This window comes from Ambystoma mexicanum, chromosome 12 (genome assembly GCF_040938575.1).
Source record: "Ambystoma mexicanum isolate Mex_15411 chromosome 12, UKY_AmexF1_1, whole genome shotgun sequence".
Lineage (NCBI taxonomy): Eukaryota > Metazoa > Chordata > Amphibia > Caudata > Ambystomatidae > Ambystoma > Ambystoma mexicanum.
Window position 1 is genome coordinate 103,073,355 of NC_090936.1, and position 26,532 is coordinate 103,099,886.

Consider the following 26,532-nt stretch of genomic DNA (forward strand, 5'->3'; position numbering starts at 1 on the left):
AGTGGGTATGGACATTTGTCCCCTTATTGGAGAAGGGAGGGAGGGGCTGCACGATATACCACGACAACACCATACCTCGAATATAGTCATCAAGGATTCCCAACCACCTTATTATATTTGTGCAGTGCCCTCTGGCGATTCAAGAAGAGTTAATTTGAGTGGGGGTGTCCTCCTTTTCTGCCAGGTCTAAAACTTTATTTGGTCATCTGAGTCTTTTACCCAGACCAGATTCAATTCTTGAGTTGGAACACTCAGGGCTTTAATAGCTTCCTCATGAAAAATGCTGATCCAGTAGACATCAGAATATATGGCATCTTTTGCCTCCAGGAGGTCTGGTCGAGTCCACCTATATTGGACAGATAGTCGATCTTTTTAAAAAAGGCAACAAAGGGGCTAATGGGTAGACTGTCTTGGCGCCTCCTAATCGGGGTCAAACAGTTACTGTTATGGAGTATTCAAGTGGCAACGATTCTCTTTTGGCAATCAGTGTGACGATTTTAATCTTTTGTTAGTGAATGTCTACTGGAATCCTTTGAAAATGAGTGGGCAAAAGCTTTTTGAGCCCCGGAAAGCTCTACTCATTGAATGAATCAAGGTCAGTAATCTGGGGGGAATTATTATTGCAGGAGAACTGAATTTCCAGTGTTCTGATATCAGTAGGGGGGAGAAAAAGCTTCCTACGATTTTAACAAACTGGACGTTAGGCACGGCATAGCTTGGGCCCCGCTAATGGATAATTGCAATCTTATTTAATTGATTGATAATGTCATGGAGGATGTCCTGGCTATGCCCTCTTGGAGGAGTGGTAAAAGGCACCCAACTTTTGACTAAATGTATCTATGAAAGACATGGTTTAATCGAATCACCTCCCCCAAAGCGACAGCGACTCCCAAAAGTGATCATGAGCGCCTGGTTATGTAAATTATGTTACCATTGGACCATTGGAGTCAGCTCCCTATATTGCTGCGCTCTCCAACACTGCCAGAGTAATAGGATTCCTACCAACTATATCAGAAGTGTGGTAAGGACGTAAAGGTTGCAACATATGTTAGAGGAAAAAGAAGGGAGAGGCCACTGAAAGAATTCTCTATTACCAACTATAATTGTTTTTTAATTTGGCTATTAAAAGTGCATCACAAACAGCCCTTGATATCAAAAGTCCATAGCTTTGACGACGAAGTGGCTAGGAGAAAACTCCAACTCGGGAAACTGGTAGAGGAAGTTAAAAAAGAAAATTTGCATGGCCAGAAGGGGCTTTGGAATTTATTAGGAAGTTATAATAAAAATACAAGAATTGGATGAAGAACCCCGAGGTGGTTATGAACATGAGGAATGGTGCTAAAATGTTGGCTATGCTAGGTACGAAAAATACGAAAACCTTCTGGGACTATTTTAATAGTCTTGACAGTAAAACTAGGTCAATAGAAATCAACCCTATAGGGGATATTATTTGGGTGTTTTTTTATGGGAAAACCTTTTCAAAAGCACCACCTACCCAGCTATTTACTGGGGGGCGTCATTGCTGCCTTGGTAAGGTTCTTTCTCACAGACAGACGTAGAAGGGAAGGTTTTACAGTCTCAATAGTCGCCGGACCACACGGGTTGTCCAATGCAATGCTAAATAAACATCCAGAGTTATGGGCATCGTGGCTACAACCCATTTTTTCTCAAATATTGAAGTCCAATATATTGCCAGAAACATGGTGCAAAAGTTATATTGTGCCCATCCATTAAAAGGATGACTGTAAATTGTCTGAGAATTACTGCCCCATCGCCCCCTGGATTATAAAAGCAAGATCTTTCCCTCCCTTATCCTGTACGACTTGGTTAGTTGGGCCAGGGAGTCAAACATCTTGCCCATGGTGCAGACCAGATTCAAAAAGGGGTGGGTACTGACCTGAATGGGTTGTTGATTAAATTATTAAGAGAGCAGTCCCTAAAGGATAAGGCCCAAATACTGCATGTTGCCTTTTTGTACCTCAATGTGTCCTTCAATGGGGTTGACAGGATTCATTTGTGGTGGAATAAACTGTGGAGCTTGGGCATTCCTACATTTAAAGTGGAGGAAGGATAGAAGGATAGCTCAGGGGGACCGTGTTTGTCTTGGAAGGAAGACAACACAGCGCAACACATGTTCTAAGCACTTTCCAAATTAGAACAAATCTCAGAGGTTCCCTAACTGAAGAAATCATAACAGGAGTTGGCTTGCATCAAGGGTGGGTTCTGGCTCCCTGTCTCTTCAACTTGTACTTAAGTGACTTGGGCAGGGAGCTGTGTAAGGAAGGCATGGTTATCAGAAGTACGACAGACACAAGAAGTACAATCCAAGGGTGTTTATTGAATAGCATATGGGTGAGAAAAACGGTTAACCTAAACCTAAATCTAAGATGGGAGCAAGCTACGACTATCAAAGTAAAGAAAACGCTGTCCTAGTGGTGTTGTGTCTAAACAAAATGCCCTATGCTAATAAACCTATTGCCAAATCCTTACTCTATGTAACAAAAGGGTGTGGAACAATGGTATGTATAACAAAAGAGTGTAGTGCAAACTGAAATGTACAAAAGGGTTTTGGTAGTTAGGACTGCTGAACTAGTGCACTCCCTTCTCCATGTTACATCACAGGACAACGTGGTACAGCGGCATGACTGTGAGCACCCCTTGAGTTTATAGGCATCAGGAAATAGTTCTTCAGAAAAGACAGGATCCCTCGAATCAATGTCTTTTGCTTGGCATCACAAGACTTTTCCATAGCTGTCACCTTGCAGGATTCCCCTCTTCCCCAGCTTTTTCGTGATACCTCTTTGTTGGGATCACCTTTGTCTTTACACCACTGTTCAGTCACTTTATCAAAATGCAGGATTCACTTTCCCTTGTGTTCACTTGGCATCTCTCTGTCAGGTTCACTGTAGCCTTCAAATCACAGTTCAGTTAACTTTACCAGTTCCACTAGCTTAGAACACTCAGGAGCTCTTAATGTCTTTTTAAACAAATATTTGATTCACTTTCACCGATTCAATCAGTTCCCCCTCTTCTGGGCTCAGACCAGTTCTGGGTTCCCACATTCAGGTGCAAGCCTTCAAACTGCTAGCATCACACTTGTTACTACGCTTTCACTTCAAAGTACTTGCCAGTTCAATACAGAGACTTCCAATAGGTGATCACGTCTCACCAGGTCAGTCTGATATATTGTAGCAAGTGCGTTAGCTTTCAACAATCTGGCTTCTCTTTCTCACGGCTGCCGCCTACGCACATCCCACAATACTGGATACAGTTCAAAGGTTTATACCGGCCTCCTCTCTCGAGGCCTTCTGGTATCTGTGAGAAACCTGAGGGTATTCTCCGAAGCAGACCCAGAGAATCCCTCATTCAGGTGGCCAGGAAGAGGCTGTCACTTTCAGATTCCAATCCTGGAGGCGGAGGAGCGAAGGAGGATCTCCTGGATAGGGGATCCCAGGTTCGTGCACAGGGAAATATCTCAGGTGAGAAGTAGTATTATACTGAGGAAGAAGCTGAGGAGGACAACGTCCCAGAAGCTTTTGTAGGCTGTTCCACATTTACCGCCCTTCCACCCAAAGAATCTCTCTTGTCCAAAACCAATGACCCCTCCATATCTGGTAAAACCCTTGGAGCGCAAACCCCATTGCACTCGAAAACCACACTTCTCAGAATCTCTGTTTTCCTATTTCCTACCCGAATACTCCCAATCATTCTTCTCAAGATCCCTCTAATTATTCTTTCCCAAACACCCAGTCTACTTTTACAAAACACTACCATTCCCACAATCCCCCCTGTTCACTTCACAATAATAATCCCAGCGATTCCTGTTTGTCTCAGAAAATGTAACAATCTCATCCTTCGGACTTTACCAACTCCCCTAGTACGAGTGCTATAATTCCATATAACACCTTTTCCCCTCCGACCCTGTAGGATTCGTGGAAACTCTACCACCCTCCTTTTCCAACACAAATACCTTCCCATACAATGAAAAACAATGGATTTAAACGAGAACTGTTTACCTGACCTGTCCCAACCCAAGGATCAGGCAAAGTCAGTCAATTGACCAGAATCACACACACCTGACGGCCCTGTCCTTTCCCCACAGGGAAGAAAGGTGGTGCACGAGAGCCCAAGACGAGCAAGGCAGACAGCAAGACGACTCAGCTATCCAATTACAGCAGTTCAAGAGGAGGATAAAGGTGATAAGAACCAAAATGGTGACAAGGAGAGCAGCAACCTTGCCCTTTCCGACCCAAGCCCGCAAAGCCTCCGTGGAAGGAATCTTAAGACTGCGAACAATAGCCAGCGTGTTTTGCAGCAGATGTCAATGGTACACTGGGCCCTCCTCAGCTGATTATCAAGCCAAGAATAGACGCTTGCCACCATGATACCATCCTTGACTCCAGAGACAAGAAAAACCAAGCGGTTCATCACAGGCAGTGAGTCGAAGAGAGAGCCGATACTGTGTAGAACAAAAGTAGCAAACGGCTAATTGAAGAAAAGTATGAAGAACTGTTAATAAGAGATGGGAAAACCAGCTGCAGAGGAGTCTGGCACCAGGTGGGTGCTCACTCGAGAAACTCGGGGCGATTACCCTATTTTTGAAACTATTGTTACCAGAAGGCCTTGGGAACGGGCCGAGAAAGGGGTCAAAGCGGTCATGCGGGTCTAGCAAAATCCTCTGTACAGTCAAAAATCTTTGACCGGCAGAAGTTGAAAAGCTAAGGGAAGTGAATCCTGCATCGTAAAGAAGTAGAAGAAATTGAGTGATTGGCAAAAGTTGGCAAGAGTGTACCCAATGGAAGGGCAGAAGCCTAAAGTACCGATTAACAGTGTGTTGACAAAGGTGAACCGACAGAGGGATGTCCACAGTGAACTGTTTAAAAAGACTTTGAGATTTGTGAATGTCATAAGTGAAGTGGATTTGAGTAAAGCCACAGGGAACCAGACAGAGGGAGGCTAACATTTAAGAAGGGTTTGAGCCCCGAAGAGGGGTATCTGGGGTGAAAAACCATCATCTCACCGAGAGGGATGAATGCAATGGAAGAGATATTTTGAATACAAGCCAGAGTGGACCCAACAGAGGGAGACTGATATTCAAGAGGGTTCTGATCCCGGAAGAGGGGGACCCAGGAGTAAAGAATCATCATTCAAGTGCATTAAGAAAAGACATTTTGGTTACAATTTTTGTAGAAAGAAACTGTTTGTGGATCTGAGCCAAGAAGCGGGAGATCCAGGGCTGAAATGGCCTCACCCAAAGTACAAGCAGGAAGGAACTTTTGTTTATTATTTTGGATTACATCAGGTCCTCGGAGGCAAGGGACTTTTTATAGAAAAGAGACTTAACCACCGAAGGTCCTGATATTTGAGAAGCGGTAATGTCGTCTCGTGCTGGGGAAGCTCGAGATTATACTGTGCTCGGGAGTACCGCCTTACCCTGTGTTCAAAACATAGGCAAGGTAGACTCCCGGCTACCACATCCTGACTTATCATTTGTGAACACTTCTTTCTTTTCTTGTGAATCCTATCCCACACTCTTTTTGTGTTTAGTTGTAAGGATGGGCAATAGGTTTTACTTAGTTTAGGCCCTTTTATTTGAAAAGACGCCACTAGGACTGCCTTATTTTTCATTTGATAGTCTTGGCTTGCTCCTATCTTAGCTTTAGGTTTAGATTTGGGGTTTTTCCAACCTGCATACCCAGTTCAATAAACACTGTGATGTGATGAACTGTGATGACTTGGGTCTGTCTTTACTCTTGCCACCTTGAGTACCTTACATAGCTGCAGTTCTTAGTTAGCATCACAGGGCTAATAATTCCTTAGGGTAGCTTTATACTTCGTTTCATCTTTTGTCGAAGATTTTCGACTGTACGAGGGGGGGCTTGTACCCTTGACTTTAACCTCGTATGACCACTTCCACTATTCGCCTCCTCTCTCGGTTACACTCTCAGGTGCTTCAGATTTCTTTCACGGCTTCTCTCACACGCACAATCTCGGCATTTTTCATTCTTGCTACAATGTGCTTTCGCTCATGGTTTCTCGACAACCCAATGAGCACTTAAAACGTTAATGTCCTTTTCATTTATCAACACAAGCCGGTCTCCCATTTCACTCACCGACAGCGGCTGATAGAGTTTATCAAGACCTTCCGTCTAGTCAAGGCTTTTGGCCCAGCGTGGTTTGCCTCCTTTCAAGTCCTCACATTCAAGGAGGTACCGCTGTGACCTTCTGCAGTAGCAGGGAGTTGCTCCTCTGGGATTCTGCCGCGATCTTCACCCTGCAGCTGGTAGGACCATGGCCTTTGATTCGCCTCCTGGCCCCATCTACTCTGCTTCCATGGTCTCGTTGCCTTCCCGGGTTTCCCTGCACTTCCATTGTGATGGTTTTTCTCGCTTCGGTTGCCTTTCTCGCATTGCTCTCCTTTTTAGGTCTCCCTCTGCCGGGTTCGGAACCCCTCTTGAAGGGTCTCCCTCTGCCGGGCTCAGACTCTTCTGCCCTTTCCAAGGGGATTTCATCAATTTACAAAAAAGTCTCCCTGGTTTAGGACTTTGAGCCCCAGAAGGCACCTCGTTGGTTTTGGCTCTTAAATCACAGCTACCTAAAATGGCATTCTCTGGCTTTGGGAGCTGCAGGAGCTTCAATGGGGATAAGTCTCGAGGTCAGGGTCTCATCGCCTGCCCCTCAGAGAGCTGGACTTGCCTGCTTTGCCCAGGGGAGGAGCGCTGGTGTGGCACCGCCAGGAGGCCCCAGCTGTCCCTGGTTTTGCCTCCTGGAGGTACAGGTCTCTCCCCTCACTGCATCCTCTCCTGCGCTCAAAGGACCAATGTGTGGGGTTTCCTCCTCTTCCTCCAGGTCTCCCAGGGTCTCTGCAGGTCAACTGATCTTCCTCTGCCCTCGCGACACCTTCTAGCATGCCCAGCTCACTCTTAAGTGTGCTTTCCTGCTGCGCCTTTTATACTGCCTGGGAGAGTCAAGTGAAGTCGGATGTGAGTAGTTAAAGAGGGAGGCCTGACATAGCCTGGCACAGTCTGCTGTAGGAAGAGGAGAGTCTGTTTTCTGTGTCTTGAGTGTGTTCCCTGTTGGTAATCTTCTTCCTCGTCTCAGTGTTCACATGGAAAGGAGGTTGGGGGGTTAGTTGGAAGGTCAGTAAACCTGACACTGTAAATTGGGGAAGAAGTCTCAAAGGAAAGGGGATACTGTGTTTTGCCATCGGGGGCCCCTACGCTGCTCCCCAAGGTTCTGTATAGTGGAAATCCCTTGGGTTTTGCACAGCTGGAATGCACCAGATCCTTTCCACCTAAAATTGGGCATCTGCACTTAAGATACTTGCCATTTTACGGACATTGTTGTTATCTTTGATTGAACCAGAATTGTCCTTTAGCGCGCTCTCTCAGGAATGGTGGAATTTTTGCCATCTAATAATCTAGGTGCACCAAAAAAATGGCAGTCATGACTTTAGTTAACACCAGGAGGGCAATGGGTGGAAAGGGGTATGTAGGTGACGAGGAGATCCAAGCATGTAGGTCAATCATATACTTTGGATATTTTATAGATAATAGCATTAACATAGCTGATACTGCGACAAGGCTTTTAAGAAAATTGCCAATCCTGGTGGCTAACTTAATAAAATGAAGACTAAGTATTGTAGCCATAATGTAGTTCCTGGTTACCAGTCAAATGGTCGAAAACATTTGGTCGACAGGACAATTGGTCGACACCATTTGGTCGAATGCCAAATGGTCGAATTTTTTTTTTTTTTTTACCCATTTTTTGGGGTTTTTTGGGGGGGTCCCCCCCAACCCCCCTTTTTTTTTCCCACACGAAAACCCACAAAACACATATATATATATAAAAAAAAAAAATTCGACCATTTGGCATTCGACCAAATGGTGTCGACCAAATTGCAGTCGACCAGTTTGTTGTCGACCAGTTGACTGGAAACCGTAGTTCCTCTCATCAATTATTACAAACATAAAATCATGCCAGCTCTCCTATATCGGTTAGAGGTCTCGGATCTTCCTAAAGAAAGGGATCTAGACAGCGTGGAAGGAATCTTTTTCAAAAACACCCTAAATTTCTTGAAAGTGGAAACACAGTCATCTGCATTTGTTCTAATCCTGTACATGCGATACACACACACACGTAACAATACATTTGGCAAAAAAAAGGAGTCTGCTCCAATGTAGCCATCCTCAATAGACAAGTGTATTTGCATAGGAGACCAGCAAATAGACATATGTGAATTGTGAGGGGCCAGAGTAAGTAGACTGACACAGTGCTGTTGGTTTCACAAGTGATTTTATTTAAATAATAAAAGGGGTGGGGAAAACGCCTCACTAGCCCTAACTCTGTGGGGGAGGGGGGTTTCCCTGCCTCAACAAAACTAACGAATGATACATCGCCAGGATGTCCAAAATAAATGTCCACTGTCCAAAACCTAATCTGACCCTCATTCCTCAAATACTTCCAACACTACTGCAGGGGAACATAAAATGTACTTGGCTGCTTTCCTGCAGCGTTCTTTGCTTCCAACTAAAGAAAGTTCCAAATGGATCATTGAAACCCTCTCACTTAGTATCACTCCCTCATAGCCTCCAACATGCACAGGGCATTATTTATTTATTTCAATATTTGTTGAGTGCCACACACCCAAAGGCCTAAAAGCGCTGTGAGACAAAACACAACACAAAACAAATGCAGACACAGCATATCACCCCAAGAAGTCTTAATCAATCCCTACATTCTCTTTGTACTGATAGCCTTGCATAACACACAATCATTCAGAATTCAGCATGGCATTGACACCTAAGCTATAGGCACTAAATGAAAAAGACTATAACGTGTACCAATGTGATGCTCAATTGATAAACCACTGTGGACCGCAGGTATATTTAGAGAAGCACATGTGCAAATAAGAGTAGGGGACTACTCTACAGAGTCTCTGGCATGTAGCTCAGTGACTTGGTCATGTATGACCTCTCTCATGAAGTAGAAACATCAGGAATGTGTCCCTCTTCCTCTGCACAAAGACTGTGAGCATCACTCTGAATATTCTTTCCATCCTCATACTCTACTTCTTTCTCCTCTCCTATTGTCCTTTAGAACCACAACATGCAATATCTTCATCAAAGCAATTGGGACATCCTAACCAAGAATGCCTTTTTTACCAGCTAGGGAATGGCCTACCGGCCGCCTATTGTTCAACAGCACTTAATACATGTTACTTAATTTTTGATGAGGGAAATCCTTTGAATATTTTAACAGTTAGGTCCTGTAACATTGTCAAATTTATATAATTGTAATTCTTTTTATATTTTAGATGTGTTATGGATGAACGCCAAAATTATGATGTTAAATTGAATTGTGTGAAAGCGGACTGGCAACTAAAAGTGCACATGAACTGTTTTTCAAAGTGCCCCTTATTACACCATGGCAAAAAGGTAGCGGTGACCCCCCAACTGCTCTAAGGCATGTTTGGAGGGTCCCCCCACAAGAACATTTTGATATAATGGGTCTAATTGGTGAAATTGTGGGTTAAAAAGTATTATAGCATCCTAAAGTGTAACACATATTTGTTACGAATAGAGATACCATACTGGGTGCTTGGTAACATATTTATTACTTCAAATGGGGGATAAGGAGAGGGGGCCGGAAATGGGCAGAGCGACTGTGAGAAAGGGCAAGAGGAGTCGAAAAGTAGGCAGCACCAATCAAAAGTACTGACGGGGATGAAAGCATAGGGCGGTGGTAGTGGGTGCCCTAGAACATTTATGATGGTTATGGAGAAAGTGTGTTCACCAGTGTTTCTACTTAATGGGAGTGGAAGTCAGGTTCTAAGTGTCTGCTAGCCATGGTTCTAACCTTCAATGTGACCTCCAGAGAGTCTCATTCTCGAGTAAACAGCACCCAATTTTGCAATACCTGACAACAGAGAATAACTCTCATGGGATTAAGTCACCATGGTATCATTGTGAAATAGTGCATGCCTGAGAGAAAGTGACAAATGACTGACAGTTAAAAAGTGTGTGGTGCAGGAGAATTTCTATCTAAAGTATCTGAAATGCTAGATTTTTGACTGGTTTGAGACAGGCATGGTATCAGGAGAGCTGACACAGACAGCAGATATATATTTCTTAACAAACTGTTATTAATGATCAGAATGGTGTAACGCCCAACTAACCCTATACTATGGTGTGATTTTCCCTACCTAAAGAAATCTAAGGTAAGTCTGTGTCTACAAGACCACATCAAAAATGTATGTCTGTGTTAAACCCTATGATTGTCCTCACACCTACAACACAATCTAGTGGGGAAATAATGTTCTCAACCAAATATAAGTGTTCAACTTCAATGTAGTTACAATGTAACTTTGTTTCAAAGAGGTTTGATCACGTTCTGAAGTTACTTTCTGTAGATTCACAGGTATCACAGTTTGCATCAAAAGAGGGTCTTGGGTTTCCCTTCCCCAAGTTCAAATATAACCAAGTTCGTACAATACTGTGATCTTGGGAACCTGTCCCCAAAGATAAACACTCGCGGGTTCTTTGGTTCTCAGGGTTCCCTTCCCCAAGACTGATACTGAGCAATTGACTTCCTCTTCACATGCTTACAAGAGAATACACGGTCCACTTGACCCCTCCTTTGCTTAACTTCACCAAGAACACATACTTATTTGCTGCTTTCCCAATATTTAGTGGTTTCTGGTCTAGGTGCAGTTGTCAGACCAAACGGTCCACCCACTACAGGTCACGCAACAAGCAACCACATGCCTTGTCTGTAATTTGACTCTTGATATTGGCGATGTCAGTGTTTAGGAAACTTCCTGGTCTAGGCGCAGTTGACATACCACACGATCCACCCATCACAGTACACGGAGCCATATGTTTCCCCAAAGGCTGTTGTTCAGTAATGATCCAGACAACTCTTCAATGTCCATATATGTCTTGCACATTATTCTTAAGGTTTTTTTCTGGCAGTTTTTTTTCTTACTTGATACACTGGATTGTTCCAGATGGTTTAAGCAGTCTTCCGCATGTTTAGAGTCTGAGCAAGTAACAACTTTCTTTCCATTCAATTCTTCATAATTGCAGAATTCACTTGGTTTCACTCAAATCACGACTTTACTGTCGCCCAATATTCAGTCAATGTAATGTTGCATTGTATTTGTCAGGATAACACCTTTCATTCAATTCAGTTGTCAATAAATACAGTTTTGAGTTGTGCAGAACTGAATAGCACCTTTCATTTAGTTCAATATTCAATAAATGCAGTAATAAGTATTAAGAAGTGCAGACTTGATTAGCACTTTGTATACAGTTTGCTATTTAGTAAATGCAGTTTTAAGTTGTATGTGTTGTAAATGGCTCCTTTCATTTAGTTCGGTATTCAAGTGCTATTTTGCATTTCTTCCATGAACCGTTACCATTTCTATGGTCCCTTGGAGCTCACCAGCATTTCTAGTGTCTCCTGACACTTAATCGGTGTCTACAGCTCTGTTTGGTGGCTTCTCCCCAAGCGGGAAAACCAACTTGCCAGTTAACTGGTTTCTCCACTCCACACAGGCCGGCCATCATGCTTGGCTCTGCCTCTGCTCCCTGGCAGCAACTGCTGTATGCCTTCCCTCAAAAAGGTTCCCATTCCTGCACAGTCACCTCAGCAAGACTCTCAGGATCTCCGTCGGCATCTCAGTGTTTCAGCTTCTCGCTTCTCAGCACGGCAACTCCTCGGTTCTCTGTTCCTTCTGCGACTGCAACTCCCTTGTGCTTCTGATTTACACTTTTTATGTTGTTCTCTACTTGTATATTCAATTGCCTGACCCTGCTTAAGCCTATTAGTGTGACATGCCTGATCTTTATTACTACATCCGTCCAGACCAATCTTCTTTGTCCCAGTACCATAGTGGTGTTTATAATGGGAACTCTGCACTACTCCTTATTGTTTCTTCTTCTTCTCAGTACCTAAAGGAAAACTACAGGGGAGGATGGAACGAGATTGGCAATAGCCCATAAAGGCTAAGGGAAGTGAGGGTTGGTCAATATGAGGGAAGGGCGGATACCATGTCTCGCCTTCAGGAACCCTCTCTCCAATCCACGAAGACCCTATCTCAGGTGATCCTCCCTCACTTGTCTATCCTCAGGGTTGGGATATGAAAGCAATGGCCCTTCCCAGGCCAACTGAACAGAAGATCCCTGGGGAGTAGACGTGAGAGTACCTTCAGGTTTCTCACCCTGGGAAGGAGCAGAGTGCTTTCACAGGAATATTTCTCCTTGGGGGGGATGTCAGAAGGCATCCAGCTCCAAACATTAGCCGTTGCATGGGTAGGGTGACAGGGTTTATGTCCTGAATTTATCAGTAGGCCAGTCAGAGACACCACATTTGGTGTTGGTATCTGAGTGGATCCTATCCCATAATAGTGTTCAGGCAAAGTGGGTATTTAGGACATGTACACATATTATCTTTGTATCTAGAGGGTTCCCAACAAGCACTTCTTATTATGGGTGTAGGAGACCTTAACCAAGGATGTGGCAGTTAGGGTAGGCTTGGTTTTGACCCAGCCAAATGCAGACTTAAGTACTTAACTTAAAATTACTCCATATTCAATCATATGGCACTTGTTCTCTCTGTAACACAGGAAATGGCATACAATGTCTCATTGGCCTTTAGTGCATTCTTGATCCTGTAGAACAAGCACTGAGCTACATGAAAGTCCATCAATGTAGAAATGCATCACTGTCTCACGAACATGCTCCGTCCCCAGCAGTAGAGAGTGAGCTAATACTACACTGAACTGTAGTACGGCACTATATTGTTCCCCCAAGCAGGATACAACATTCTTCCCTCACCCAAGGAATCAACACTGTCTGCGTATCACAATCCTTTTTGTAATATATGTATTCTCTGGCATACCCAATGCCGAATGGAGGGGCTGTCATCTGTTAATATGTCAGACTTGATTAAAAAGAAACTTTCATGTATCCTTTCATGTGGGCATCTTGTATTGTGTCAAGAGATTGCTTTTTTCTCCTGCTAAATAGGATCCATTCGAAAGGATGAGCCACTTAAGCAATGGATGTATATGCTTCTGAAGGGATGGATCCTGCATGTGTACTTGTGCAAAATGAATTTGAAGTGCACAAGTAACTCATATCATCTGCTACTAGGAACTGCATTAAGCCATATGATTGTGTTCCGTGGTAGTATTGCAATTCACATTTCCCCTGAAATCTCTGGATGATAAAAATCTTGCGATACTACTGTTGAGGCTCACAGAGCCGCCATCCGCTCACTCCACTAATTTACCTCTTAAGTATCTCTCAGGGCTGCTCAAGTAGATATTGCCTACCTGAATGGGGCTCCTGCTCTCGGCCCCTGGCCACCTCCTTCTCCCCACCCTCCGGGATGCCTATTGGGCCATGTCCTCACTTGAGCGTTGAGGGGGCGCATCAGTGGGGCTACCCTGTATTTTCAAGAAACAAACATAATTCTGTGCAGTTCTGTTTGCTTTTTTCTATCTGTGTTTTGTATGTGTGTCATGCGCCATTGTAAAGAATAGAGAGTATTCACACAAAAGAGGACCATACTGGCGATGCCACCAGGGAATCTCCACACATATCTGCAGGATGACCATACGTGCTGCGTTTGTGAGTTATTGTGGGAGGAATTGTATAGCATTTGTTCCTAGCATCATCTGAAGTGGTGCATCATTTCTAGCTGTAAAATTAGCAATGACTCACAGTACTGGTACCTGTCATTAAGAATTGTCCTTAACTAATGTCACCTTTTTCCCCTATGAATTGTCACTAAGCTTGTCCAGTGCTAAGACATTTGTACTACCCTTTATTCCGAATGTGGCATGGCTTTTGCTTGGGTCAGATACAACATGCACTGTTCTTGCACCCGTGCTTGAGCTTCGTACGTCAAAGACCAGGATCAATCCATGCAAATTCATTGATCAATGGGGGACATACATTTTGCAGGGGAAGACTTTGTTGCCGTTTCCGTCATGGGCTTGTGTACAATTGTGAGATCCCCACAGAATGTCTGCATGTGGAGAGTGGAGGATGCAGCAACTTGGACAGATGCTGGTTTTCAGACCCTTTACCACACAAATCCAAATATTCACTGATTAGTCACTGAGCGTGGTCTGCCAATCAGAATCAGATGAAAGAGACGGACATCACAAATTCTCAATTTGTCAAGCGTTTTTCCGTGGTCTGCCAGCAGGAACTAGAATGACTGCATTTGTGTCACAGGTGCACCACTCTGTCAATCTGTACCATTCACATTGCTTTAGATTAGCAGTGCAAATATGTGGACCTTCGATATAGATGACCACACATGTTCTGGAAAGGAGACCTCGTTCAATGAGTATCAGTCAGCGGTATATTAGTTTTAAAGTACACAATACCAGGAATCTATGTGATAAGTGGATGCCCACGAACATGAAATTAAATGTCAGAGAATAACTCTTGCACTGTCGCAACATTCTTATTGAAAAGAACATTACTAAAAACTTTAGAAACCCGTAAGGGCGGATTTCTTCGACAATGCAAAATTAAAATGATCTGCTTGTTTTTGAGACCTGCATAATATTTTTTTTACATAACTGGAAACTTTTTATTTCAATATACTTTAATTTTGGGTTTCTTCTGGACTAAAAGGACAATGAACGTTCAAGGCTTTTGGATGAAGTCAGAGCAGATCTTCGGCTGGTCGAAAGTGAAGACATCAGCGAAGAAGAGGATGAAGACAAAACTATAAGCAGGTTGGTTAACAGGTCAATGAGCTAGCCCTTCAACGTGAAACCTGTTTACATTCATCACATGATCAATCTAACCACTGAAAGAGGGCTTTCGTATGGCTTTCATGCATGGGTGTCAACACTATGAACTGAACATACATTTTGTTATGTCAAGTACATTACTGATAATTGTAACCTAAAGTCACTGCTACTGATCTGAAGGAAAGGTTATGAAGAAATATATGATTGGGGATGAAAGAAGGAGAAAAAATACTGAAAATGTGAGGTGTATCTTCTTTTCTTCTAGTTCAGTTTTTTTTAGGTCTTAATCTAAAATCCCCAGTTAGTAAGGACTATCCTAAGAGTTCGTTTTCTCTGTGTGTATCAGTATTTTTTATTGGTGGGTGTTACATTTTGCCCATGCATATTGGCCAACAATGAGCGAGTGAGCCATAGGTGTCCAGAGGAATTTGCGGAGGACATGACCTCTAGCTAATTATAAAGAGTGGTAAACTAAGAGGCTGAGAGGTGACTGGTGGATGGGGTGGTGTTTAAGGAGCTGAAGGAGGAGTTTGTAAGATCATAGGCTGAGAGCCATCAGAAGGAGGTAGAGAGTTGCAGGAAGTTGAAGGTGGAAGTGGCCCTAACAGAGAAGGAGAACGTTCTGGAGGAGGCCATGAGAGTTAATGGGGTGATGTATGAGGTGGTTACATCACAAGGAGGACAGATCAAGGAGGCGGGAAACATCAGGCACCAGGTGTGGAGAGATGGTGATAGGAGACAGGGTGCAGGATGAGGTGGGGGAACTTCAGGGTCAGGAGTAGTAGTTAATATCAGGGGACGGAAGATACACTGAAGAGTTAACATCAGAGCAAGAGAGTTTTGCAGTGGTTGTGCAAAGAGGAACACCACGAGTTGGAGGAGAATGGGAAGTTGTTACTTGAAGTAGTATTAAGGTCAGGGGCACATCATCTGGGGGAGGAAATACCATAGAGAAGATACAATTCCAGGAGGTGCAAGGAAATATAGAATGTGCAGGAGGTGAAAGAGAGATTAAGGAAGCCCAGTATCTAGACAGCTGGAGCAGGAGGTGTCCATTGGGCAAGCTCAGCCCTAGGATGGATCAGACGGTGGGAGGAGAAATGAGTGGGGGACAGTGATCAGAGAGAGATGAAGGGATATGAATCCAGGGAATGCACAGGCACATGCCAGGGATCCATCTCTAGCTCTGTTTTGCTTTTGCTTGACCACTGTGGACAACACCTACACTTACGTTTCTCTGGCCCCAGGCAAAACAAGTTATTGGACTCAGGCAGGCAAGACATCACACATAGACTAATGGTTATAGTAAGAAATGAAGATGGCTCATTATAGGCCCTTTATGCACACAATATATGTATATATGAACTTAGCATACATAGCCAAACATACACTTAGATATATAGAAATACAGAAATAAATTGCTTCACCGTTAGCAAAGATGCAGAAGACACTTTCCTCTTGGCCACTACGACACTGCTTCGTCCCTGCAGGTAAGCAAAGTATCGCTCGTGCTAACAGGGTCTGAGGCGGAGCGTCCTCCCTCTCAGCGAGACTGCATCTCCTGGGTGTCCAAGTTCTAACTAACCTTGCCACAGAATGCCCTCTTCTTTATGGGGGCATGTCCCCGCCCATCTCGGTTGTGTCTGTCCTCGGCCAAAGAGCAGATCACAAATGGAAGGGGCAGAGAGTGGAAAAAAACAGGGCCCATCTCCTTGCATTCATTCCCAGAACCCCTTATCATGCACCTGCAGGACGCTCCGACTCCTTTCCCGTATTCGTCCTTCAGTGGCCAATACCATAACTATTCTCCACAGCAAGTCTACTCAGCAACAATATTTATGTATTTACGTGACCTTGCTCGTCCTTCGCTACTGAAATGCTTGTTTATTCTGCTAGTCCTGCGGAGAGTCAGGCTTTTATTACTGTGATGGGAGATGAGTGTCCAAAATGGCTGCACACCGGCGCCACGTTTTTCTAGCTCGCATTTCACATAAGCATTACAGGCTCTCACTGCTCACTACGTCCACTGACCGGTCTGCTCATGGAACTTTGTACTAGAATCAGCCGTGGGGTACACAACTCCAGAAAGCCCACAACTAGGACATTGAGGAGAAAGGTTTATGTCACCCTTAATCCTGAAACACAACAAGGAAGGGGGTGACGGAACCCCTTTGCACTGTACAGACTGGAATACAAATTTCCATAGGCCGCTAAGCTGAGGTACCAGCATCCAGCTGGAGAGATATTTGAAGAAAGGCCCTGCTAATTATTGCTTCTTTTGGGAAGGTCCAGTGTTGCATTTAAGTTGTCCCTTACTTGTATATAATCCACAAGGTTATAGCCCAACAGTTCATTATGTATTCAAATACATTCTTAAAACTCATACACAAAATCCAATGTATCATAATATATATAAAATAAACACCACCTATTAAGCTGACAACTGATAGTTACATAAAGCAATATGAAAATTAAAAATCCAGATATTACTGAATCACAAATCATTCAGGTTTCCTTTTTTTAATATTCATTACAGCCATTACAAATGTTCAAGTCTCCAAATAATGTAACCTGTATCCTGCATAAAAGAGCAGAATGCATCTTGATACTTTATTAAATTTAACATTTTTGCATTTTTACAACAGGAAATACTTAGCAAATTGTATTTTAGAATAAAACTTACAGAAAAATAAGAGGTGCCTATTTGTTTCAATTGAAAAACTGTCACATTTACAAAAGTGGATTTGTGAAACAATGAACTATTGATGACAAATTCAAATGTAATCTAATGATAAATTGTATTTCTTTAGAATTAACGACAATATGTCATTAATACTTATCAGAATGCTCTAGAGGCTCAAATATTAAAACCCTTCTATTAAACGTTTTTCTTCTTTCCGCTATTAGCAGTTCAGTTTTATAATATCAAACAATTGCTAATTTAACCATGGATTTAGCTTTTTTCCTCACAGATTGTGGAGTGTTATAAAATAGCAGAAAGTTAAGTGTAAGCAATGTATGCTTAACATAAGTTAACCAATCATATATATTGGTATCTTAAATTCAAAAGATCTGCCGCAACTAATCATGTGAAATGCTACTTCTTATGGCTCCAGATTAGTACCCATAGCACCAAAGGAGCAAATTGCAAATCTATCGTCATTGGAGTTAGTTTCCAAGTACAGAAACCTAGTTGTAGTGCTATCCCTAATTCCTGATAGGCTTTTGAAGAATTTTCTTTGATCTTTAGTAGTGGGGCCCAATGAAATTATTGCCTACCTTCCAGTAGCAGATATGGTATTACCAGGTGATTTAGCTTTAGAAACTGTAATTACTGGACACACAGCATATGTCTCATGGTTGGCAGAGAATCTCAGATTTCCCATATTAGCCCCGAGCTAGATGAGTAGCTACATTTTCTACATGGGGCAACCATAACCTTGTTGCTGAAAGCCTCATACTCATATAATCAAAGTGGTAATCTTTGGCTAATGGTGACATATATCCACATAACTTTACAATCATCTGTGGACTTGTCACTTGGGATTTATCAACTGTAATCTGCATTGTGATGCCATGAAATCACAATATCTTTTAAGATTAAGTAGCAGCTGCAGCACCTAAGGACCCTCCACAATAACACTACGTCATGGGCATATGATAGAAAATGGATCAATCTTCTCATTACCTATGGTACATCAGATGTTAATGCTCTTAAATGAAATTTGAGGTCATTTACATATAGATGAAATAACTGTACAATGATACAACCACACAAATGAATAGGTGTAGTGAGCTAAACGTGGTTGTAGACCCTCCCGAGTGGGCACCTTCCCATAGAACAGGCTGTTTGGCCAGGTTTGTTCTCGGTAGAGGGGCTCTCAGATCTATTTGTGCATTTCTAGAAACGTTGGGTGTCACCCTATGTTACCCAGGGTAATCCAGACGTGGTCCCCTTTCTCACTGTGCGTAGAAAGGCACAACTTCATCTCACTGATAAGGACGGACTAGGCCAAAAAATGTGTCTAGGGTTGCTGCTGGTACTCTTGTTCAGAGAACTGCCTAGCATTTCGGTGCTCGACTGCCCTTGTCGGTGGGACAAACGCTGAGATGCAAATGGATATTTCTCCTCTGTGAAAGGTACAGTGAGCTAAATCGACAGACCTATATGTGTATACTTTTTAATAATTCTCAGTTTTTTTTAGCTGGCTCAGCCAAAGTTGATTTGATAATCACAATTCAAATAATCAAAAAATGTAACCATTAACTAAATAGTTTATAACACGCTTAATACTGTAGACCAGTCTCTAAGCAGTATTCATACCTGTGTAGTTCTGCTTTGTCTTGCTTCAAGGCAAATGAGTTTCCCCAGAGCTATCCTGCCGGCTAACTAATGTATCTAAATCCTTACTTAGGGAATTAATGAGAACATTGCCAGAAGTTTGTATTACTTGAGTCAGTATGGAATCAGAGATATCAGTAGGCCATTTCATACACTATCTGTCAATGTTGCACCTATTTGATTTCTCATCAAGGATGCTATTTGTATGAGTTGAGAGAAATTAAAGTTCCATTGCGAATGGAAAGTGGTCTCTTGACAATCTTACTTTGCCTTTAAAAATCATGCAGCCTCCACCAATCACATATTCTTCAAAACAGATAGTCAATTGATCCAATGGGAGAGTAAATAATTGTTCTCTTAGCTGGTTGATAAGAGGCAACAGTCATTAACAGCACAGAGACTATGATCCTCTGTTAATTTACTCAGGTGCTTTGCTTGAGAATTTACAAATTTGCCAGCCTGGCTAATCCGTGCAGTTCAGGGACAATGTTTCCTGGAAAAATATGATGCCATACTGCGCATCAAAACTACAGTAATCAGGATTTGATCATTCTAATGAGGAAACAAGACCAGCAATATTCCCATACAAAATTCTCATGCTGGCTTTATCAATAACATATCAAACATATGTTTTATTTCGTGGGTAGACTAGCATTTTGGTGCAGCCAGTTTAACAATGTCTTACTGTGGGAGGCCCAGTGCTTTAAGTGGGCCGGGGCCTGCCGGGGCCGGGCCCCGCCAGTCTCCAAAAAGTGGGGCTGAGCCGGGGCCCTGCCGGGGCCCCCGTCCCACCACGCCATGGCAGGACGCATTATCCCGCCACGGCCGCAGCCGCGACGGGAGATGCGCCCGCCAGTGTAACGTTAGGCAAGTGGACAGAAGTGCCAGCCAGCCACAGCGTCGCTGAAGCTGGCTGGCACTTCTGTCAGTCACTGTAACTTCCCTGATGACCCCCCATCTGAGGGGTCATCAGGGAAGTTACAGTTCCTTTGTTTGCCCTCGCCAGGTCTCTGACCCTCTGTGAACCTGCAGGCTCCATGATCTAATATGTAGATTATATCACGGAGCCCGCGGGTTCCCAGAGGGTGAAAGACGCCTCGGGCTCTGTGATCTCTGCTCAGAGCAGTGATCACTGAGCCCGAGGTGCCGGTCTCCTTTGGCAAATCTTTATAAAAGATGCCTTGAAATGTGTACGTTTCAAGCCATCTTTTATAAACGTAGACATATTTCTACGTTTATAACAGACGGCTTGAAACGTACACAATTCAAGGCATTTTTTATAAAGCTTTGTCGACGGACAAAACCACCTTGGGTTTTGTCCGTCCTCAACGCTTTATAAAAGATGGCTTGTACGTTTCAAGGCATCTTTTATGAACATAGAAATATGTTACAAATGTCTATGTTTATAAAAGGTGGCTTGAAAGTGTACAAACCATAGTAAGTTACACACACAAGTGTGCGTAACTTACTATGGTTTGTACACTTTCAAGCCACCTTTTATAAACATAGAAATATGTAACATTGCTATGTTTATAAAAGAAGGCTTGAAAAATACACAAACCATACTAGTACGCATACAAATATATAAATGCTCTACTACATTTATATATTTGTTTGCGCACCCTACTATGATTTGTGCACTTTTAGGCTACGCCCACAGCGGATGCCACGCCCCCAAACGAGGGCCCCCCCTCAATTTCTTACCCCACTTAAAGCACTGGGGAGGCCATTTGTTCTAGGCATCTATGAAACAGTATAATTGATGCCCAGTAAAAAATAGCATGCCACTGTACGAGATGGCTAGACTGGCTACACCAAGGACCAGTCTAGCCACGTAATAACACTTATCATGCTTAAATGTAAAGTAAAAAATGTCATGTTACTGCAAGAAATTGTTACACTAGCACAAAGCACTTCCTGGTTCCTGCACATGTGCACAGGATCCAGAGTGCCATTTTGGCAGTGCTTCATTCACTCTTAATGTTCGGGGAGGTACAGGAGTGCCCTCACACATTCAGATGTTTCCCTTTACCAGTTTAGACCATGGTTCCTCCATGGTTCCGCCATCTCGGGAATAGTTCCAGCTAAATGTTAAGATCCTGTAGTTTCCCACAGGTGACCCAAGTGCAGCCTTGTCAGACTTAAGTCCTTCTATCCACCACTCCAAAGTCATTTAGAGCTGAATTTAATGTGGAAAATACACATTTTTAATAATGAAAACTTTCAAAATACAAATTAATCCAAAGTCGTAATTACAGATTGGCCCAAAAGCAGGGCTATCAGAATTTCAAGAAACAAAGTTACACAGGTTTTCTTAAACCAATCAGACATCCGTGTTCCCTTTTCTATAGTTCCAGCTAGGTCATCACATAACCTGGCCAAGCCATCTAATTTTTAAAAAAAACACCTACAGAAGCATTTAGGCAGCAGAACTCACTGTAGACTGAACTCATTGATTTGTATAATGCCTAGCTTTATAAGCCAATCCCCTATAGATTGCATGATGGGTCTGAGGGTGATGAACAACTACTTTTAGAGGATAATATCCCTAATTGATGGAAAAGGATTCATGAAATTCTTTGATTTTATTTTCAAAATATGCACTTTATATTGTTCTTTGTCATTGTACTATATGTGACTTGGCACTAGCACTTTATATGTACTCTTGTTAGGGATGCACTTGCACTTTTTTGGGGTACAAGTGATGTGCTTCTAAATGTTGTATATCTTATATTTGACTGTGTTTATTGTTCAGGTGTAAACTTGCTTAGGGATGTACTTGCAGTTTTTTTAGACAAGGTGATGGTTTGTATATGTTTTGGTATTGTAGCTTTGGTTGTCTCTAATGGGGTAAGATTTTAAGTTTATTTGTAAAAAATAAAATAATTTTGGAATTGTGGGCTTTACTGGAACATTTACTTGTATGCTTAGCTTCATAAAGCAAACATGATGATTGTTAATACTTGGCTAGACTGATCTTTTGGTATAGCCAGTCTTGCCATTCCTTATAGTGGCATGACATTTTTATTGGGCATCTGTGATAAAGCAAGCATGATGCGTGGTATTACGTCGGTGGACTAGCATTTTGTTTTAGCTAGTCTAACCATTTAATAACGCTTATCATGCTTGCTTTATCATAGATGAACAGTAAAAAAGGTCATGCTACAGTAAGAAATCAGTATATTGATACATCCAGATGCCAGTCTATCAACGAAATAACACTTCTTATGCTTACTGTATCATTAATACAGCAAGCATGATAAGTCTTATTGCGTGGCTAGACTGGCGCATCTAATTACTTTGGAGGATTTCACCAAATGTAAAACTGAAATAGAACAACTAAATACCCAAGAGGCAACGTTTAAAAAATAACAAATTATGGTTGATTCCTTGACCCAATTTACTAAATATTGCAAAGACAAGAAACATAGTCATTTCATGAAAGTTAAGAATGGTTATAAGAAAATTGAGAGCATTTATGTTCAATAAAAGCATGATAATAAAGGCACAAAGTGAACACGTTTTAGTACAGTAAATAAGGTAAGAAAAAATGTAACTAATCAAGAATCGCCTAACTCATCAGAAGTGAAACTGAAACAAACAGTAATCCGTTTCAGCCGTTTGTTAATTTAAACAGTGATTCCTAGTTTTAAAGAACTGACGAGATATTGCAGTGGTACAAAACAAAATAAAACAACAAACAGACAAGTAAAATTCAACAAACGAGGTGCAAAAAAAAACAATACACTAGTTACCCGAAGACAAGAAGATATAGGGAAGGACAGAACATTACTAGAAGAGTGAACAGGGGTCACAAGACCAGCAAAAGGCAGTCTGAGATATAATATAGCTTAGACACTCCCCAAACACAGAAATGTCAATTACATTTGTAGAAGATATTCTGACACTGATAAACCTTGACAAAAATTAAGGCACCCATGAAATAAAGGTTTTCACTAGAGAACTAAGCATGCAACTGGATGCACGTCTATAAATTAAAGCTCAGTTCCAAATAAGTCCCAAGCTTGCCCCAGAAAAATAATATCAAGCTATTTAGTAAATTAGTTACAGAGGATTTGAGAAAACGGCAACACAATAGAGAACACACAAATCACACAGCATACAGTTTGATAAGGCAAGGAAATAAAGCAATATAAGATCTATGACATAATGTCAACTTGGTGGTTAAACCAACTGACAAAGGAGGGAAAATAGCAGTTAACAACCACAAGGATTATCTTTAAGTGGCCATGAGGCAAAATAATGGCCCAACGTGTAACTTGACCGGTCAAGTGGCACAGCGAGTAGAGCGCTCGCTTTGACATCTGTGCAGAGCCTGCTAACGCAGGTTCGAATCCCGGCGGGGCCAAACTCAGCCTTTCATCCTTTCATCCTTCCGAGGTCGATAAATGAGCACCACACACCGTGGGTAATAATAAGCAGCGCTCAGATACCTGAGGGTTCGTAGCGCTATATAAATGCCAAAATAAAAATAAAAAAAAATAAATAAAAATAAAAGAAGAATAAGTGCACTATTGGTACAGACAGTTAATAAATGGACAGAAAACTATTGAAATAAATTGACTGACATGGGCCTATTGTATAATGAAGAATATCGTTATTTATGAGTCAAGCATCCAATCTTATTTACCTTTTATTTAATTCCTAAAATAACCAAAGAATTCAACATATTTCCACTATGCAGGCCACTAATAAATGGAATGGGTTCTCTAACTGAACCAGGCTCACATTGTATAGGTACACTTCTTAATCCTAAGGCACAAGCTTTGACTTCATACATCAGAGCTATGAAAGATGTAATAAAAAAATAGGAAAACATTAATTTGAACGAGAAATACGTTTCTTGTAATTTTTCATTCATCGTCATTATACACTTGCATTAACCTTGAAACTGGAGTTGTGTCAGGTATTTCCTTAAACTAGGTAATTTCTCATTACAAACATAATGACATGATGTTAGAAACACCAATTTACATTTATCAACACCAACGACATATTTTATTTTAATAGCACAATCTGGCAGGTCCAAGGAACCGCCATGGGTTCTAAAAATGTGTCATCTTATGCAAACCTATTAATAAGCAATTTTGAAATTGAACGTGTGTGGAAGCACCCTGTATCTACTAAGAATATTGTCTTTTGGAGTTATATAAACAACATTTTGTTAAATTGAAATGGACACTTACAGCCATTAAATAACTGTATGTCCTACCTCAGCTGCAACCTATTTAGCATATCAAGGATTATGAATTACAGTAAAAACAAATTCGAATTGTAGACCTGGAGCTTAACACAGTATGCAATACCATTCATACCACAATATATTAAAACCCTCCTCTGGAAATACTATATTACAAGCTAGGAGCAATCATTCCAATCCTACAATAAACAGCATACCATAAATAGAATGTTTATGCATCAAAGAGATTGTAGTCATGATAATAACTACAAAATGGAAGTGGAAGAACAATTCAAAAAATGTAAGGAAGGAGGATGGTGCAAAGCTCATCAAAGCTCATCGGCTAAGTGCAGCTAAATTACAAAGAATAGGTTCACTAGAACCCTTGAAAAAGTGAGCACCCGAAAGAGAAAATGATGTCAACATTATAATTATAAATCTTAATTCAACCCAACCTCCAGCTCTGGGCCACAGGGGCTTCATTGGTAACATCAAACAAGAGGAAATCACCTCATCCGAGCAACATGAGGGACAGAATTAGAGAGACCAACCACTGAAAGGCTTTGCAATCAGATGGCGAGAGCATGTGGCCTCTTATCTGAACTCCCTAGGGGTATCCAGCCCAAGACGACCCAGTTAAGGGTGGAACAGTAAAGGGCGAAGACCAGCCTCTTTGCCCATAAGCCTTTGCTTTTCCCTTCCAACTTGCTGCACCTATGAGTACCCATTAGCTGCTAATTACTGTGCTGTCTCTCCACACTGCAGAATACACCTATAATGCATTTGCTCCTGCTACTCCTCCTACTCACCTCTCCCTGCACATTCTCCATTAAGGCTCCAACTTCCTCCTTTCCTATCCCCATCATAAAATTCATGTCTCGGAATACCCACTGCTCCATCTCTCTTGAATCTCTTCCAGCAAACAAAGCTGACGGGCAAACCACACCTCTTTTAAGACCTAGCCACTTTGCCTATCTTCCACCGAGACTCAGCCTCCCTACTTTTCCTTACCACATCACGTGAACATTGCAGTGTGGAATAATCAGTCTGTATGCAACAAAACTTCCTTTATCACTGACTACTTTTTCATGCTAGCTCTCCTCCCTTAGATCTTCTTGGTACCATTGAAACCTGGATTTCTCTATCTGACTCTATCACCTTGTTGGCCCTAACAACTCCAAATTATTAATTTGCTCTCTTTGTCTGACTGACAGAGGTGGAGCCGTCAGACTCCTGCTTTCTTCCCTCACCATCACCTCACAAATCTCCAATGCCAGGTCCTCTCCTCAGTCTTTTGAATTTTCCATATCTACTATTGCTCTGCCTCACTTGGTTCATATCGTCTCCATCTATCGGCCTCTTGGTCCCACTGGACCATTCTTTAATGAACTTGGGCAACACCTTGATTCGCTTTCCAATAAACATCACCTCATCTCTTATGTGACTTTAACCTTCTCTCTTAAACCACTTCTCAGAAATCCAAACTTCAGTTGTTTCTTAGTGGCCACACTCTCCACTCTATCTATAACCTACCAATCACACCAGGGGTAACTCTTTGGATCTCTTATTCATCTCTCCTCTCTCAGCCACTAATACTCCTGCCACACCCTCCCTATCTAATGACTCCATTATTTTCACCACCATCTCCTTTCTACCCTCTGACCTCTCCTCACCCCTTGCCTCACCTGTTACTAAAAGGAAATGTAAACCTTCTGCTATTCCTCCCTTTCTCTTTGACCTACAGTTCTCGCTCCTCCTTCACACCTGATGCCGCTTCGACTTTCATTGCTTTTTCCACCTTCCAATCCCTAACACACGACTCATTCTCCTCTCACATCCCACGGCTAACTTTCACACCTAAGCTTCTGTGTCTTGAACCATGGGTCACCCAATTCATATGATATCACCACACAGACATGCATCGTCTAATGTGCAAATGGAGACGTACCCACTTGCATGAGGACCTGCAACTCTACCTCTCTGTCTTGAACTCTCTCAAGTCCTCTCTTGATGGAGCAAAAATGGAATTCGACTCTCATTCCAGCCATCCTCGCCTGCCACAGCACAATCTAATCTCACACTTCCTAAACCAATGACTATCAATTCCACACTCACAGCCAATGACCTAGTCGAAAGCTTCACTGCAATAATTTCCAAAATTAGAGACCCTCTCCTGACCTTCCTCACTCCCTCCTCTTACATTCCACATTC

The 26,532-nt window shown here is 42.2% G+C and overlaps 1 protein-coding gene across 1 annotated transcript in view; it reads left to right on the forward strand.

Moving 5' to 3' along the window:
• The window catches only part of LOC138514462 (uncharacterized), a 791,313-nt gene that overhangs the window by 600,342 nt on the left and 164,439 nt on the right, over positions 1–26,532 (forward strand). Inside the window, exon 6 of the mRNA XM_069629962.1 lies at positions 14,658–14,761. Coding sequence (XP_069486063.1) covers positions 14,658–14,761 — 104 coding nt within the window. The remainder of the gene's footprint in view (positions 1–14,657; positions 14,762–26,532) is intronic.